At 37.1% G+C, this 17,501-nt stretch overlaps 1 protein-coding gene across 12 annotated transcripts; it reads left to right on the top strand.

The window, feature by feature from the left end:
* The first annotated feature begins 185 nt into the window (after positions 1-185).
* On the top strand, positions 186-17,482 carry cep43 (centrosomal protein 43). 12 transcript variants are annotated; one of them, XM_058379259.1, is made up of 21 exons: positions 186-299; positions 2,021-2,074; positions 2,172-2,226; positions 2,324-2,412; positions 4,830-4,967; positions 5,734-5,760; positions 7,804-7,860; positions 8,273-8,343; positions 8,819-8,868; positions 9,029-9,090; positions 9,433-9,513; positions 10,601-10,663; positions 11,909-12,108; positions 12,431-12,496; positions 12,734-12,811; positions 13,154-13,243; positions 13,359-13,468; positions 15,039-15,104; positions 15,210-15,246; positions 16,949-17,027; positions 17,310-17,482. In XM_058379259.1, the coding sequence occupies exons 1-21, from the start codon at positions 216-218 to the stop codon at positions 17,382-17,384; spliced, it is 1,632 nt and encodes a 543-aa protein (XP_058235242.1). In that variant the 5' UTR covers positions 186-215; the 3' UTR covers positions 17,385-17,482. The 12 variants fall into 12 exon arrangements, with proteins under 12 accessions (XP_058235242.1, XP_058235243.1, XP_058235241.1 ...); XM_058379260.1 differs by having other exon boundaries at positions 12,428-12,496; positions 15,213-15,246; XM_058379258.1 differs by having other exon boundaries at positions 12,428-12,496.
* Positions 17,483-17,501: the final 19 nt, after the last annotated feature.

Below are 17,501 nucleotides of genomic sequence, written 5' to 3'. Positions count from 1 at the left end.
GTTTACTTGCTGCCTAATATATCCCACCCACTAACATTCATTACACTGGATTGAACTACAGATGTGTTACACAGAGATGCTGGAAACAGAGTAAAAGCTAGAATTAGCCATCAGAGCCTCACGGAGTCGCGCATGCGCGTTGGCGGGTCAATAGGGGTACTTTTCTCCAGAGCGCCAGTAGAGGGCATGAGGAGGTCACGTGACCGGAATTGAAGATGTCTGCTACAGAAGAAGACACGGAGCTCAGAGACCTTCTGATTCAAAATTTGGAAAACAATGGCGTTCTTAACAAGATTAAGGTAATTTCAATATTTTGTCGTTTATAAGTATATTGAACACACAGTGTTGATTTTGGTATGCATCCCTGCAAGTCGATGCTGAAGTTGTAGCTGACTTTGTTAGCTGACTGGAGAGACTGAATGACAACAACCCGTATCTAAGGGTCTCAGTTCATCAACAAAACTCGCTTAACGGCTAGATCGTGGCGTATAAAGCTAGTTTCGTGACTTTACTGGGAAATCTCAAACCTGAATGTGTTCATTACTAGATATTCGTCTTGTGTTTAGGGTGTCTGGTGTTATTGTGTCGGTCGGTGCTGTCTGTTATTCCCAAGAAAAGTTACAGTTTAAGGCATGATGACGTCACAGGGGGACATGGCTGCTTCAGGGTTTAACAGGAGTAAAAAAAAAAAATCCCTCACTCACTGACCACAGATAATCACCTAAGACCTTACACATTGAAGCTTGAGAGAGTCTTCTTCACTGACCACTGATGGTGGTGTTCTCATGAAAGAAACCTGATCTGTATGACGCACAGACGTATAGGTGTGAGAGCTGGGAGGAATATAAAAGGCTAAAGTGCTGCTGCATCAACAACCTCTTCAGGCAGATATCAAACAAAGACTAAATCTCACTGGTGCCACTGTCAACGTGTTGAACTGGACTCGGTTTTTTCTGCTTCTCCCACTCTAACAGTAGGATATGATTGCTTTTTGCTGCAGCATGTTACAAATAAAACACTTTTTCTACATGCTGTTCTGCATGAGTCTAAAATAATAACACGCTACTTACTGTGCCATGTGATAAAGATTATTTATATTTGCAACACAGCTTCAGGTTGTGTGGCATAATCAACACGTACACAATAATAAATGAAAAAAGAAAACATTACAGTGCTAATAGGGAAATATTAGTTAATTGACCCAATAGCTATAGCTGTGTTATGCAGGGATGATTCTCACTTAACATTTACTCATCATCGTTAATGGTGGTATTGTCATTTAAAGGAATCTGATCTATTTGATGATCTGCCTCTGTCACTGTGATGCTTTTTGTAGTTCTGCAGAACAGTTCGATTCAATTTATTTGTATTGCGTTTTTAACAATGGACCTTGTCTCAAAGCAGCTTTACAGAAATATAGAAACATAGGGAAAAAAAAACATATAAAGTTTTAAGATAAGTTTCTATGTTGTCCCTAATGAGCAAGCCTGAGGCGATGGTGGTGAGGAAAAACTCCCTGAGATGATATGAGAAAGAAACCTTGAGAGAAACTAGACTCAGAAGGGAACCCATCCTCATCTGGGTGACAGCAAATAATGTAAATGCTGATAATGTCCTTTTTACAATTGCAACCAAATCATCCCAATTCAATACTGCAATCGTCATCTCATTCTGTAAAACAGTAGTTTTACTAATAATTTCTGTTTCTTCAGGCCCTACATATATATTGTAACGTTGTCTTCTTTGGATATTTTTTACTCTATTGTTCTATCTTTATTTAGTTCTGGTGCAGGAAACAAACCCAGCCACTGAGGGGTTAACACTCAGTGCCTGCCAATTCTAAACCTGGATAAAAATGGGAGGGGTGTGTCAGGAAGGGTGTGTACTGCAAAAAAAAAATGCCACATCAAATATGCAGACCAGATGATCCGCTGTGGTGACAACCCCCCCCCCCCCCCCCACATACATTCATACAGATGATTAAACACTGTTTAACAGATTAGTCTTTGTCTGTTTACAGGCCGAGCTTCGAGCTGCTGTATTTCTGGCTTTAGAGGAGCAGGACAAAGTGGAGGTATCTATATGCAGTCTAACCTTTAACATTTTACACACTTCGGACTCTGAATAATTAAGATTCTAAACATCTGTCATGTCTCTTTTGGCCTCACCAGAATAAAACTCCACTTGTAAACGAGAATCTGAAAAAGTGTCTCAGCACTAAAGATGGCAAGTTATTTTTCTAATGATTATTATTGTCAGTTATTTTGATTGATTAACCTACAAACACAAAACACTGTTTTAACTATTCTGTAATTCTTTGCAGGACGCCTTGTGGCCAGTTTAATCACAGACTTTCTGCAAGTGTTCAATCTAGACTTCACACTAGCGGTTTTTCAGCCAGAGATTAACACGGTATTACGATGTTTATTACCTCTGAGGAAAGTTTCCTCCATCCACCTCTTTCATTTTACAAATGAATGACATCCTACATGCCACATTGTTCTATTTTCTTTAGATATGTTTGTCTTCAAAGATCTTGAAGGTTTATAAATCTTAACACTTTTTGTGGTGTAAATTCTCAAAGAAAGCTTGATTAACATTAGACGCTCCATCCTGTATGTCATATGAAATGGGTTATTCTTCTATCGTCATTCAGTCTTTCTTCCACATCCCATCATAGTTATTTTTCTCTCTTATCTATCTACCAGAAAAAAATGGAGTTCAAAAGTTCAGTGGTGGCTAACTAAGATTCCTCTAATGCTTATATTTCAGCTTTGTGGTAAGAGTATAAAGTGAGACTAATAGACACACACACACACATCATTACATAATGTAAAAGATCCACAAGTTGAGAAAAATCACCACACAGTATTTGCTAAACCATTTCTCCTCACATTCAGGCAGCTGTGAATAAAACACCTGCTCAGAAGATTAACTTATGTCTGTGGACAAATACAAATGATGTGGTGCACCAACATCCAGCCAGGATGAGGACATGTCCCTCATGAACCGCCTTACACCAGCATTCAAGTGATATGGTGCATTATCTTGCTTAATAAATGGGTAAATTGTGATCATAAAGGAATGCACATGGTCAGCAACAGTATTTAGAAAGGCTGCAGCATTCACATGATGCTTGGTTGGTATTTAAGTGTGCCAAGAAAACTTTGCCCATCATTACACCACCTCCACCAGCCTGAACTGCTGACACCAGGCAGGTTAGAGCCATGCTGTTGGTGTTAAATTCAGCCCACATGATATTTCAGTCACTAATCTTATTCAATTATAAACTCTCATAGTCTTCTTTATGATAGATAAAATCCCTTTTTCTCCTACTTATCATGTTTGCTTGATTCATGACATGATGAACACCTCACTGTTTAATTGAGTTATTAAAAAGAACTGAGGGAACAAAGCCTTTAAGATGGATGGATGGATGGATGGACAGGGTCACCTATGATACAGCTCCCCCAGACCAGGTTGGGTAAGCGTCTTGCTCAATTCTTCAACAGTGAGGCTTGGTGGTCTGCTTAAACCCTAATCCTCCGATTAACAACCAGAGCCTTAACCACTTGAACCACCACTGCCCTAAATTTGAACCATGATTGTAATATTATGGCATGTCAAGACATAAATCCTGTAGCTGTCTTTATATTGGCTGTTTTGTTTCTGAAGGATTGCATACTTTTTTCTCTTCGATGTCCTCCCAGTAATGACTGTAGGTAATAAAACAAGTCTAAAGTCATCCACCATTGACGTAATTGACAGATTAATAGAATAGAATGATAATAGAAAAAGAATAACATTTTCTCCGATGTTATATTTTATTTATTATTCCTACAGTGAAACATAGCACTGTTTTCTACAGTATATGGATGTCTTGAATATATTTCATGTTTACAGGATGGCTTATGGGACACTGCCTCCTAGTGGACACAATATTATCACATTATGTGTGTTTAGGAAGACTTCACCCCATACACAATTATAAATCAGTCTCCTGTTTAGTCTGAGGCCTGCTTTCAGTCGTATGAGTGTCGCTCCTGCTTCCTGTGTCTCTCCCATGTAAACCAGTGGTGCAGCTTTTCTCTGTTCAAACCTACTGAAGTCTACACAAAATGATTGTTAGCCTCTGTTTAACTTCACCAACAAACCTCTCTTTTGCATTAGAAGTGTGTTTTTATTTTTATTTATTTATTTTTTATTTTTTTATTTTTTTTGAGGTGTGTGTTACATTTACATTTTCTGGTAACCGAACCCGCAGTGGCTTCTTATTAGTGGATACTTAAGAGCATTGCTTTTCTTATTGTTATCGTGATTCATGCATTTGTTTGACTGTTCTTTGAGATGCTGTTTCAACACAAACCAATCCTGTTTCAGTGGAATTTTTATTTAAAAATCATTTTAAAATGATTATTTTTTGTTTCCGTCTGCAAAAATTCCCCAACACACAAGCTGCATATTGTAGGGTTTTTTCCATTCCTTTTTCATAGAACTATCAACAACACAATGCCACATCTGTCATTCAGTAAAATGTCTTTTGTGTTGTTTCATACTATACATATCTCAATAACAGTGTTTTTAAACTGATAGCACTCTTAGTTCCTGACCTAGTGAACTAGTGTGAGGATGTATTTATTGATAGAGACTTCCGTAAGTTGCTCTAGCTAAGATCATTTGCCAAGTACTATAAAATGAACCGTATCGTTTCACTAAGACCATTAAACTGTAGATCTTTTTTAAAAACGTTCCAGAAACCAAAAATGACACACTTTTTTGAAACACTTGTATTAGCGGTAATGTTTTTCATCCATCCCGTTTTCCCCTAGATCAATGGACTGGACAGCCGTGAAAGTTTGTCCAAGGAGCTTGGCTTCTCTGAATCTGAGGGGAATAAGAACATGCCTCTTCTCCTCGAATTAGTTAAGAGAGGCAGAAACAAGGAGAAATTCTCCATTTACTCTGAGGTGAATGTCGTTTCTGACTTGTGTAAGAAAAATTGTTGGAATAATTCCCTGATTTAATAAAATGCATTCTGTCTGTCTCTCTCTCTGTCTCTCTCGCACATACACTCTCTCTCTCTCTCTGTCTCTCTCGCACATACACTCTCTCTCTGTCTCTCTCGCACATACACTCTCTCTCTCTCTCTCTGTCTCTCTCGCACATACACTCTCTCTCTGTCTCTCTCTCTCTCTCTCGCATACATACACACTCACTCTGTCTCTCTCACACTCTCTCTGTCTCTGTCTCTCTCTGTCTCTCTTTTTTCTGTCTGTCTGTATCTCTCTTTCTCTCTGTCTCGCACACACACACACTCTCTCTCTCTCTCTCTCTCTCTCTGTCTCTTTTTTCTGTCTGTCTGTATCTCTCTTTCTCTCTGTCTCGCACACACACACACTCTCTCTCTCTCTCTCTCTCTCTCTGTCTCTCTTTTTTCTGTCTGTCTGTATCTCTCTTTCTCTCTGTCTCGCACACACACACACTCTCTCTCTCTCTCTCTCTCTCTCTCTCTCTCTCTCTCTGTCTGTCTGTCTGTCTCTCCCCTGTCTCTCTTTTTTCTGTCTGTATCTCTCTCTCTCTCTCTCTCTGTATTGCGCACACACACACACTCTCCCTCCCTCTCTCTCTCTCTCTCTCTCTCTCTCCCTCTCTCTCTCTCTCTCTGTCTCTCTCTCTTTTGCACACACACTCTCTCTTTCTCTCTCTCTCTCTCTCTCTCTCTCTCTCTCACAGGCAGATCGGACAACGCATATTCCCAAGGTAATTCTTCTTTAAAATAGATATAAATTGACAGACCCCTGTTACATTGGCAGGTTTTCGTGAGGTAAAAAAAAAATGAAACCAAGATAAATCATGGACTTTTTGCGTCTCATGGCTTCAGCTTTCGGATAAAACTGAGAAGATCCTCCAGAAACAGCTCATCTTTATTCTTTATTTGGAGTTAATCAAAATAATTTCAACCCTCACAGCTCATGATTATTAATTCTGAGCATGAGATTGAATGTGATTGGTTCATTGTGAACACAGCCACCTTCCCAATTATAATAGGTTGTGCAAACTTCTGCAACCAGGTCATTGTAACTTTTTCCTTAAAATGTTTGATTGTTTTTTTTTTTTACTTAATTTGTATACGCTGTATTTTCACTTTAAGGATAGAAACAGTTCTGACATGATTCATTTTGGTTTCAGTTTTTACATCTGAAAAACGTGCAGTTTTTTATAAGTGCGTAGACTTTTTTTATATCCACTTTGTACGTTTAACCTATTTTAAACACCTACAGTGTAGAGTTCTCACAGGTGAAATACAGTACCATGAAATTTATTGTGGTAATAAAGTCATTTTCTCAACCCTGAAAGATGTGGTTGATCTCAGATTGATTCATCTCAGGCTCTCTCTTCACCCCTACATTTTTGCGCCCTAGATCTAATTTAGGTCACACAAAGGAAGGAGGATGTAAATTAAGGTGTTTAGAATTGTCTGAAAGAAATCTTTCCTGTTCAGCTACGTTTTGCAAAACAACTTTGTCCTACTTCTGTGCATCTGGTAACTTTGCTCTTTAGTTTGAAGTAACTTTGCTTTTTAGTGGCTTTAACTGTCTCTGCTACACTTAAATCATGAATCTGTCATCTGTGTGATTATTTTTCTATGAGATATACAGTACTGTGCAAATGTCTAATGCACCTTATATACAAAAGGTGTTTATTTTATTTAGAATTTATTTTATAAATTCTACACTATACAGTGCAAAAATATTTTAGACTTTATTCCCCCCAAATAATGTCACAAAATTGGGTAATAAAGAAGAAAAAATAAATAAATATATATATATATAAAAAAAAACAACAAAAAAAAAATATCTAGGAGCCTTCAGTATAATTTTGTTCTTATATATATATATATATATATATATATATATATATATATATATATATATATATAAAAGAAAAAATTATACTGAAGGCTCCTAGGTTTTGCATGCAAAGTTAAAAGAAGCAAGTGCAACAGTCAGAGTCTCTAGAAGAAGTGACTGGCAGATTTTCCGAGATGCTCAGTATCATTTTTTTTTTTTTTTTTTCAGCTAATTTCCTTAGAAAACCACACAGATTGAACCTGGAGCTTGTATTTAAAAAGAAAAAAAAATAGCAAAAAGTCATCACATCAGTTTTTAAGTTTTTATTTTATCTATACTTCACAGCATTATTTGCATGTGCAAGACTTTTGTACAATACTGTACCCCCTGCTCGTTTTGTGTGTTTATAAAAGCCGTTACAGCTTTAATGAAGTCGTTGAAGCTGGTTGTGAAACTAGTTTACAGATGGTTTTAATACCACAGCGCCGTTTGATCGGCGGTCTCGATTAATTTTCTCTCAATCACGTGAACTTGAACAATATTTCCAGCTCCAAGGCAAATCATAAGTTTCTATCAATGCACTCATTCTCTGTAATAACAGTTTAATATTAGCTGCATTTTTGTCAATAGTTTTAGAAAGATATTTATAGCTGCTTTAATTTAAATAACAAGAGCCGATTTGTTTCACAGATTTTCTACGACATGAAAAAAAGATAACATTCATGTTCCTTTTTTAAATTAATTTTTAAAAAATTATTGTATAAGGAACTGTGGTATAAGGAGTAATAAAAAAAATCACTTCAGCACATGCTGTTATGGAAAATAATCATTGCATCACACCAGCCTGATTATCTCCCTACTACAACAGCTTTGTGTGTGTTTGTTGTCATTCTATACATGAGAAATGTCCAAAGCTTGTACTTCAATAACAAAAGGCTATTGGTTATTTTAGGAACTGTCTCCCCGTCAGATTGCTGAAGCACAAAAAAAATATGACTGCAGATGCAAGGTAATTCTGCAGTGAGCTGTAACTACTTAGTATCTTATTTTAACAGTTCTTTTATTTAGAAAGCATTGTGTAATTCTCTAATGTGAAATGTATGTCTAACTTATTTTGGTTGAGTTATTTCTATCATTTGTTTTAGGGTTTAAATTTTATATCTATCTATCTATCTATCTATCTATCTATCTATCTATCTATCTATCTATCTATCTATCTATCTATCTATCTATAGAATATGTAATATATATATGTAATTTATATATATAGTATATGTAATATATATATATATATATATATATATATATATATATATATATATATATATATATATATATATAGTATATGTAATATATATTATATATATATGTGCATGTGTGTGTGTGTGTCTGTGTACGTGTGTACTTGTTTCTTTACCCAGGATAGGAGTGGTGGTTTAAGCAAAGATGAAGTTGTTGCAGTTTTCATAGAGCTTTTTCCCAGTTTCGGCAGGTAAGCTGCCAGAGATAACGGTGTACACCAGCAAGCCACAAGAGGAATTGGTAAAGCTTTGTATCTGCATCTTTATCTCTATCTGATCTTATCGCTGACTCGATACATAAGATCATGAAATCAAGTGTGTGAGGTTTCCACCACAACTTGTGGCCTTCTTTCTGACTTTGCCATAACCTACAACTAAATGCCAACCATTTATTAATAATCGTGTGAAAACTACCACTTAGATCATTATAATTATATTTAATTATATATTTAATATATATAATTATTAAATTCCAGTATAATATAATTATACTGGAATAATTATTATATTCCAGAATAATTATTATATTCCAGCATCATTCATAATATTGATACTGGCCCATTTTACCACTTTTTTTACTGTGACTCACATGTACATAATTCACCTCTAGTAAGAACAACATTTAATGACTGACTGGTTTTGTGTTTGTCCTGCTGCTAAATAAAGAGGCATGCTAGAACGATTTGTGGCTGATGAACTCGGAGCAAAAGACACTTGTGAGTACCCTGTGTTTTCTTTCTTTCTTTCTTTTTATTTTTTTATTTTATTTTAACAGTGTTGGCTTGCACCCCCTCCCCATGTATTTTGTGCATGTGTTACACACTGTGGTTGCAGTATGGTTACTGAGGTTTTCTCTCCCCCTTTTTTTTGCCCTAGCTGTAGACTTTCAGGAATTTTTGGGGCTGTTCAAACAGCTTTATTGTCAGTGCAGAAGTGTGGTAAGTTTATTCCTTATTAAAACTAAGAACTGACTAAAAATGTTAATTATACAGTTTAATCATGTGAAGAAATCATTTTAATTTTTAATAATGTGTAGATATTAGTTTTTGAAGTGTCAAATCAAATCTATAATAAATAATTATAAATTATTTTATATTTGAATATTAATTCAATGTAATTGAAATAAAAAAATATATAAACAATATTTTCTAATAAAATTTATGTAAAATTTATCTTTGTCAAATTAAATAAAATTTATGTAGCACTTTTTTTTGTTTTTGAGTTTTATACAGATAAAGAGTTAGATATTTTAAAATAATTTTAAAATTCTATTTTTATAGGTTGCCTGTGATGGGACCGGTGGAGTTCACTCTGTGAGTAAGGTTACTGAGGAGAAGATCAGTTCATCACCTACCAGCAAGGTTAGATCATTTTGTGTTGACGTCATTTACTGTTGAATTTTATGTCCAGTGTCGGTAAACAGATCGGGTCTTGTGTGTGTGACAAGTGTGTTTTTATTCATTATCATTTTCCCCTTGAGCCTCATATATTCATTTTCACCATCTGTAATTTATCTCTACAATCCCGTATGCTTTAATTCTACTATTTATCCGTAATGTCTAGTTGCATACTGGTTGCGTTTATTGTATCAAAGGCAAAAGTGTTTTTCTTTGTTTGTCTCATAAAGCACAAAGGGGCCTCCCCCGAAAAGGGTTAATTCTCATATCTCCGTTCTCAGCTCATTTTCTCATTTTCTAAATTTTCAATGACTAGAAAGCCTACATTCTTTCTGAAGGTTTTGCTTCGACATCTGTGTGCTTTAATCAAGCCTGTAGTTGGATTCTAGCTTATTCAACCTCAGTGTGCTATAATTCAACAGCACACATAATTTCTGAAATGGTTGACATATTTTGAAAGAAAGATTTAAAACATGGATAAAGAAATTTGTCATGCTTTTATTGCACTTTGGCAGATATTCAGGTATCACAGACCAAATCAAAAAGCAGCCCTAATATCAAGATAAAGCATTCATTCAAAATAGAATTACTTTTAGTATAACTATTATTATACTGTTATATCTATGTAGTATATTAGGTATTGTGCATATTTTGTGTATATGTACACCATAGCTGTTCAAGGTGAGGAATTTCAGTAAAAATATTAGTTGTTAGTACACATTTTTTTCCCCCTTTTCTTTCTTTGATTACATTTCCTATGTGTTTGTCTACGTGCCTGTCTGTGTGTGTGTTCCTCTCTGTGCTGGTTTGTGTGTGTGTTTGTGAATGCCTGTGTCGTTATCTGTATGCTTGTGTGTTTATCTGTATCTTTGTGTGTCTGTGCATATCTGTGTGTGTGTATTTATATATATATATGTAAATATATATATATTTCTTTCTGTGTGTGTACGTGTGCTTGTGCATTGGTTCATTACTCAACCAGCTGTGTGAGTTACTTCAGGTCCGGTTACTGAGTGCTGATGTTGGTTGATACTTGTGTTCTCGTATTCAGATACCCAGGTTTAAGGGATTTATAAAGGCCAGTGCAGCACAGGAAGAGCCAACTGGGCCTCAGGTAAAGCAGGTGTGGAAATGCTAGCACAAGCCTCTCGTAGCACATCATCCTGCTGCTTCCTCAAGTGACAGAAAAGTAGCTTGGATAGTATTCACGTGGATGCAAACATTCTGTTTCCCAAATTCTTTAAGCCTTTTCTGTCATTCCCTTCTGCTCAGATCACACCGAAACATGGGAAACATGGCTAAATTAATGCAGCCTTTCCATTAGCACAGGAAATGACTAAGCACTTAACTCAGCGCTACATGCAGCTGCTTCACTTACATAAGCATTTCAGCTTCCACTAATCAAGTGATTCATTTAACATGACTCTGAGGTCTCACCTCTTTATGATAACACAATGAATCAGCAGTGATGTTCAGGTTCTGGCCTAGTTTTAACAATGCACCAGCAGAAGCTTTTACAGGCAGCACAGTGGCCATGTGTACCTGTGCAGTGTGTTCCTGGGATGGAATCTACATCCACTGCAACCCTAACCAAGATGAAATTGTTGCTTTTGCATTTATCCAGTGCTAATAATTTATATGATACTTAGACAACAGGATTCATCTCAAGTAGATGGACTGCGAGACTGGGGTTCAGAGACGACCTTATCATTTGCTTATTTTACAAGCTATGTTCTGGTTACTCATAGCTGGACATTTTTATCTGGGCCAGTTTTGGAGATGACTATTGCATTGCCTACTCTTCTTGCTCCTGACGTCAAAGGCAGCATTTGATTTATGATGAACCGTCATCAGTCAAGTCCATATGTCATAATGGCTTTCAGTTTGGTCTGTTTAATCTTAGTTCGTTCCAGCTCAGGCTGTTGATCATTGAATTGCATGAAGCCGCATTTCATCCCATTCCACCCACAGCACTTCAGCTTCCTCGCTCTCCTTTAAGCTAATCTCATTTAAAGGTTCAGAACAGCTGAAAGACTTTGATGTCTCATGGCACCCCGGGCATTGTAAACAGGATAAAAATCAAATGATGTGAACCATCCATTCCCAATCATTTAGAACAAGGAGGCATCTCTGACTGACTTCTCTGTAATAATCATTATCGAATCAGAAAGCACCTCGGCTTATTCCTGCATTCAGGTGTTCTAGCCTAGATGACGCTCATGCATGAGTGTTGTTTTGAAAAGCTGATGCCACTAGCTTCGGCCCAGATTGCTAACTACATCTCAGCTGGTTAATAAAGTTTTAAAATGTGTAATTAGCACAGGAAATGTGTAATGTTTCTATGGTGCCTCTACCACAGGCTGGAGAACCACCAAGTCACAGTGAGTCACTGATCTCTCAGAAGAGCAGAGCTTTTGTGGCCAGTGAAGGGTTTATAACCAGCAGGAACGAGCCATCAGCCCTGAGGAGACCTCTGGACCTAGGCCTAGAGGATGACGATGAGGAAGGGGACTCGTTCTTCGACGATCCTCTTCCGAAACCTCAGAAGACTTATGGCTGGTAAGAACAGCTATTTGGAATAAATTCTCATTTTTCATCACTGTACAGTAATCCTCACATCTGTAGCATGTTAGAGGTTTCAACTTGTTTAAACACACACTTTTGCTTGTAATGTAACACATAGGAAACATTCACACTCTGATTGTAATGGCATCTATTCCATGTAGTAACTTCCATCTGGGAAAAGCATTAAAAATCTGTAAACTTCAATCATTTAAAGTAGTAATGTATTTTAGAAGCTTTGCCTTTTTTATGCTTTAACATGCCTTCCTTACATGCATCTTCTCTTTCATTGTGGCATCACTGCACTGGGGTACAGTAGTTTACCCTCCACTGATAAGCCATACACAGGGCAGAGACTTTCTGAAAAGAGCTTTAGTCAGAAAGAGTAAGTACTTCCTTTATTTTCAGGGTGCATTAGTTGCTTCCACCAGCAGACTCTGAACTATATGTCTGATTTTTCCCTGTCAGCGCTCCTGTCAGCTCTTGGTGCTTTTGTATTCCAGCTCTGTTGTCTTCTCAACCTCGTCCTTCCTTTCCTCTTTGTTTTTTTCCCTTTTTACATGTTTCTCCCCTTCTGTCGCTGCCTGTCGTCTGTCTCTGCTTTCTCCCCTGGTCCCGTAAGGAGCCAGCACCCGCAGAGGGAGGAGAGCCTGGCAGGGCCGTCCTTCTCCAAAATGAGGAGGGGTACTAGCCTCAATGAGTGAGTGTGCATGGAGTGATCACTCTGCCATTCTAGCCCACTGCAGCCATCTTACCCATGGGTGCAAAACCAGGCTCTCTGGCCCTTTGGTGCCATGGACTCGTCATTACTGCATTATAAATCTCTTGTTTTTAAAATGGTTTGTTTTTCGAATGAACTGTATAAATTACACAAGCTCACTGATGACTTTCCTCCTTATCCTTTTTTACCATTTCCTCCTCTTCTGCACATTTTGTGCATCTTTTTAATCTCAATTGTGTTTTCCTTTAACCCTTTCTCGTGTGTGTGTGTGTTTGTGTGTGCGCGTGCGTGTGTATGTCCATGCCCTCTGTCTGGCCTCAGTCTGTCTGCTATAGGCAGTGACACTGAGGGTGATGGAGAGGACATGTTCTCAGATGCTGAGAACAAACCCAGCACTAAATCTGAGCCCAGGTGAGCCGGGCTCTGCTCTTCCTGCTAGCTTTCTCTTTCCATTTCTTCTCACATCCCACCTAATAGTAGACATGCCATAATCACTAAAAGTCTGCTGTCTCTCTGTGCCCTGTAGGAAAGCAGGATCTGCAAAGCCAGCTGTGATAACACCTTCACCCCTGTCAGATACCCCGTCATTAAAGAGTGCAGAACACAACCAAAAAGACCCTGTCTCCAGTAAAGACGGTACGAAAGCATACACACACGGAAATCCGACTACTCATACATAATCTGTAGTGGAATCCATCAGACTACCATACCCTAAACACTTTACACACTGATCCTTGTATATTCTAATCCCAGTTGTCAACTTTTATTGCAGACTTTTATTAATGTCCTTGTTGACACTAGCATCTGCTCTTAAAGCATCCTCTATGTTTTACAGCTTGATCAATTTGCTTAGACACATTTCAAAGATGTCTAATTTAGGCAAGTATGAGACCATGACTGGATTTATTAAAGCTGGTTGTTGTAGCTAGTATAGACCTGACCACACGCAGGTGTGATCAGCTTCAAATGTGGGAAAAAACACTTGCGGTAGCACATATATTATTCAGCTATTTATTTTTGGTTTTTGATAAGGTCATGTGGTTAGAAATATTTTATTTATACAGAATTGTATTCTATTTGTATTTCTGTACCTAAAAAATTGTGTTTTATGTTGCATATTAAATTGTGTTTATGATGATATATATCATCATAATATGTACTGTAAAAATAATCCTAATGTCATTTTGGGCAGCATAGTTCAGGTTAATTGGACAGCCTTAAAATGCAATAGGTAGAGAGAGGAAACATGGAAAGAAACTGGGGAATAAGGAAGACAGGAAATCTAGAACAGCACTACTGTTATTTATAAGATTTTAGAGCTTGATGTTAATGTTTCTTTCTCTAAATCCTGACAAACTTGACCGGTCAGTGATGTTTTTACTGTGGATTTTTTTTTATTTGTTCTTGTTGAATTTTAAGAAGGATTATGGGTAGGAATCAGGAACATATTGACGAGTTTCTCAACCCTGTTGTTGGTGGTGGTTTTATTGCTATAACAAATTAATTATAAAATCGTCAGGTTGCTTAGTGATCAGCACTGTTGCCTCACAGCATGAAGGTCTTGGGTTTGAATCCCAGGTTTGAACAGGCATGTTTGCATGTTCTCACCGTGCCTGCGTGGGTTTAATCAAGGTACTCCGGTTTCCTCCCACAGTCCAAAAACATGTGGTGGATTGGTAAATCTAAATTGCCCATAGGAGTGAGTGGTTGTCTATCTATATGTGGCCCTGTGATGGATTGGCGACCTGACCAGGGTGTACCCCTGCCTTTCGCCCAATGTGTGCTGGGATAGGCTCCAGCAGATCCCTGTGACCCTAATCAAGAATAAAGCGGGTATAGACAATGGATGGTTTTCATTTGATTTTGACAAAACATGCTTTTTTAGTAGCATATGACAAAATATTCTGTACATTTTAATATACATATTAAATCTACAATTTAGTATACAAATATTTCAATTGTACATATAGATTCAGTTTTCTGAACTACATCCTCACAGAACAGAGCAGGCCATTTAAGAAAGAGGAAAGAAGCTAAACAACAAAAGTGATTGTACTAGAAGTGTCACCATCAGTCAGCAAAACGTCTGCATTAAACACAGAGCTAAATGTTACAGTTGAGTGAATGTGGGAACCTTGATAACGCATCTTGCCACAGTGTGGTTTTTATCGTTCTTGTTTTTTTCCCTCTTCTCCTACATACATAGACTCTAAAGAAAAGGGCTTTCAGGGTTTAAAGTCTCTGAAGGAGAAAACTGGATCCCCTATGCCTGGTGAGAGATTTTTCATTCTTGAACACTTTGTGTTACATGTGTTAAAATTTTTCGTGTGTGTGTTTATAGCATTCTATTTTAACATGCCTCCTTTCATTCTTCCAGCAGATGAAGAGCTTGATTACGATGATGACTTCAACAGGTTAAGTTCATTCTGCTCTGTACAGCATGTCTTCTAATATTTCCACTGTGAGAGGTGAAAGTGAAACAAACTCATAAAACTGAATTGGAACAAAAAAACAGAAACACATTAAACTAAATTAATTTCCATTAAAGGAATGTTTCAGTCGTTTCATTTCAGGTATTAAAAATGATTTAAAATTGTAATTATAAATAAAGAATACAAAATATTGGCAGATTTGATCGATTCTGTAGAAGCTCAGTGATCTATACACATCATACAGGAAGGGTAATCTAAGTAAACATTTTTTTTAAATTGTCTGCAAGAAAGAGGTTGATTGAAGGGAATGACAAATGATGACAAGAACTAATGTTTAAACTTACATGTAATTTATTTATAGATTAAATCATTCGAATTATGGGTATAAGAAGTATACAGTATTAGAAGAAGAAAATATTGTGTCTAAAATCACATACTGTCAGTACCCACTGCATTTGATTCAGTACCCACTGCATTTGATTCAGTACCCACTGCATTTGATTCAGTACCCACTGCATTTGATTCAGAACCCACTGCATTTGATTCAGTACCCACTGATTTAATTTAGTACCCATTGATTTGCTTCAGTACCTACTGCATTTGATTCAGTACCTACCGCATTTAATTTAGTACCCACTGCATTTGATTCAGAACCCACTGCATTTGATTCAGAACCCACTGCATTTGATTCAGTACCTACTGATTTTATTTAGTAGCTACTTAATTTGATTCAGAACTACATTTTGATTCAGTACCTACTGCATTTGATTCAGTACCTACTTCATTTGATTCTGAACCTACTGATTTGATTCAGTGCCTACTACTTTTGATTCAATAGCTACTTCATTTAATTCAGAACCAACTTCATTAGATCCAGCACCCACTGCATTCCATTCAGAACCCAGTGCATTTGATTCAGTACCTACTTCATTTGATGCAGTACCTACTGATTTGATTCAGAGCCCACTGCATTTGATTCAGTACCTACTTCATTTGATTCAGAAATGACTGCATTTGATTCAGAACCCACTGCCTTTGATTCAATGCCTACTTCATTTGATTCAGTACCCATTGGCTTTGATTCAGAAACCACTGCATTTGATTCAGCACCTGAATCATATCCAGATTAACCACCAAAAAAAGTAATTGTTTTTTGTTGTTGTTTAAACTTTTACCAAGTTAACAATTTATTGAAGTGTTATTAAACAAGTATATCCACTGGCAAAACACTTCAGAATCTTAGCAGAAGAAGATCATCTGGGAATTTTTTTGCCTACCGTTTAATGAATACTGAGATTCCAGACATACCACTACTTTAGTGTACTGCTTTTCACATACTGTATAGTAGGATAGTAAGGATATTCAGATGCAGCTGATGTGCTTTTATTTGAAAATAATTTACTTGATTATGATCCTACTGATCTTGATTGTTTTTCTATAACAACTTGCCCCTAAGTGGCATAATCTGGCCTAATTTTATTTATTATTATTCATTTATTATTATTTTTATTTTTCATTTCCTTTATAGTTTGGTGAGCGACATGTTTTGTCCTTGGCAGCTTATATAAAATAAATTTGTCTGACGGTGTAGTTCGTTGTTATTGAGCACAAACATAAAAACAGTAGCAGATTACTCAGCCAACTCAGTTTTTCTTTTCTCACTTATTCTTTACTTCTTTCACAGTCACAACTCAAAGAGTGAGCTGAGCATCAGTGAGGAGATCGAAGACGCCTCTGTCGAGGGACCAGATATCAGTGACCGGGTAACTCCTGATAAATCTCCTTCACATAGGGTCGTATTGTAGTTTAAGAGGATGCAGAGCTGGCTCTCACAATGCCAGCTATTGTACAACAAGCAGAATAGAGAGCTGTTAAAGCGGGCAATGAAGTGGGAAATGGGTTATAACTTCCTTTCAGATGTGGGGGAAATGCCAACCTGCAAGAGCATAATGCTTTGTTGTTGTTGGTGTTTTTTGTCCCTTTCCCAGCATAACAGATATTAAAGCTTTAATAATTCATGATTTCTCTGCATCTTTTTTCTCCAGCTTGAAGAGATCACCCAGGACGTGAGTGTGTCTCAGACGAGTCAGGCTGCAGATTACATGGAAGATGTGGCGTGACAAGCAGACAACACCTAATCCTCTTTTTTTTTGTTTATTTATGTAATTGTGTAAACTACATGTCAGCAGTTCCTATTAAAGCTCCATTGTTCACGGTTGAGTTCCCTTTTTATGTGG

The sequence above is a fragment of the Hemibagrus wyckioides genome, linkage group LG25, assembly GCF_019097595.1.
Source record: "Hemibagrus wyckioides isolate EC202008001 linkage group LG25, SWU_Hwy_1.0, whole genome shotgun sequence".
NCBI lineage: Eukaryota > Metazoa > Chordata > Actinopteri > Siluriformes > Bagridae > Hemibagrus > Hemibagrus wyckioides.
The sequence above is the reverse complement of the archived record's forward strand: the minus strand, read 5'-3'. Positions and strand labels throughout refer to the sequence as shown.

Bases quoted from the DNA above. Each gene is read 5' to 3' on its own strand.
- cep43 (XM_058379258.1), top strand. From the start codon at position 216: ATGTCTGCTACAGAAGAAGACACGGAGCTCAGAGACCTTCTGATTCAA. The intron at 7,861-8,272 runs GTAATTCTGCAG...TTCTTTACCCAG, and splicing joins AATATGACTGCAGATGCAAG to GATAGGAGTGGTGGTTTAAG. The intron at 10,664-11,908 runs GTAAAGCAGGTG...CCTCTACCACAG, and splicing joins AAGAGCCAACTGGGCCTCAG to GCTGGAGAACCACCAAGTCA.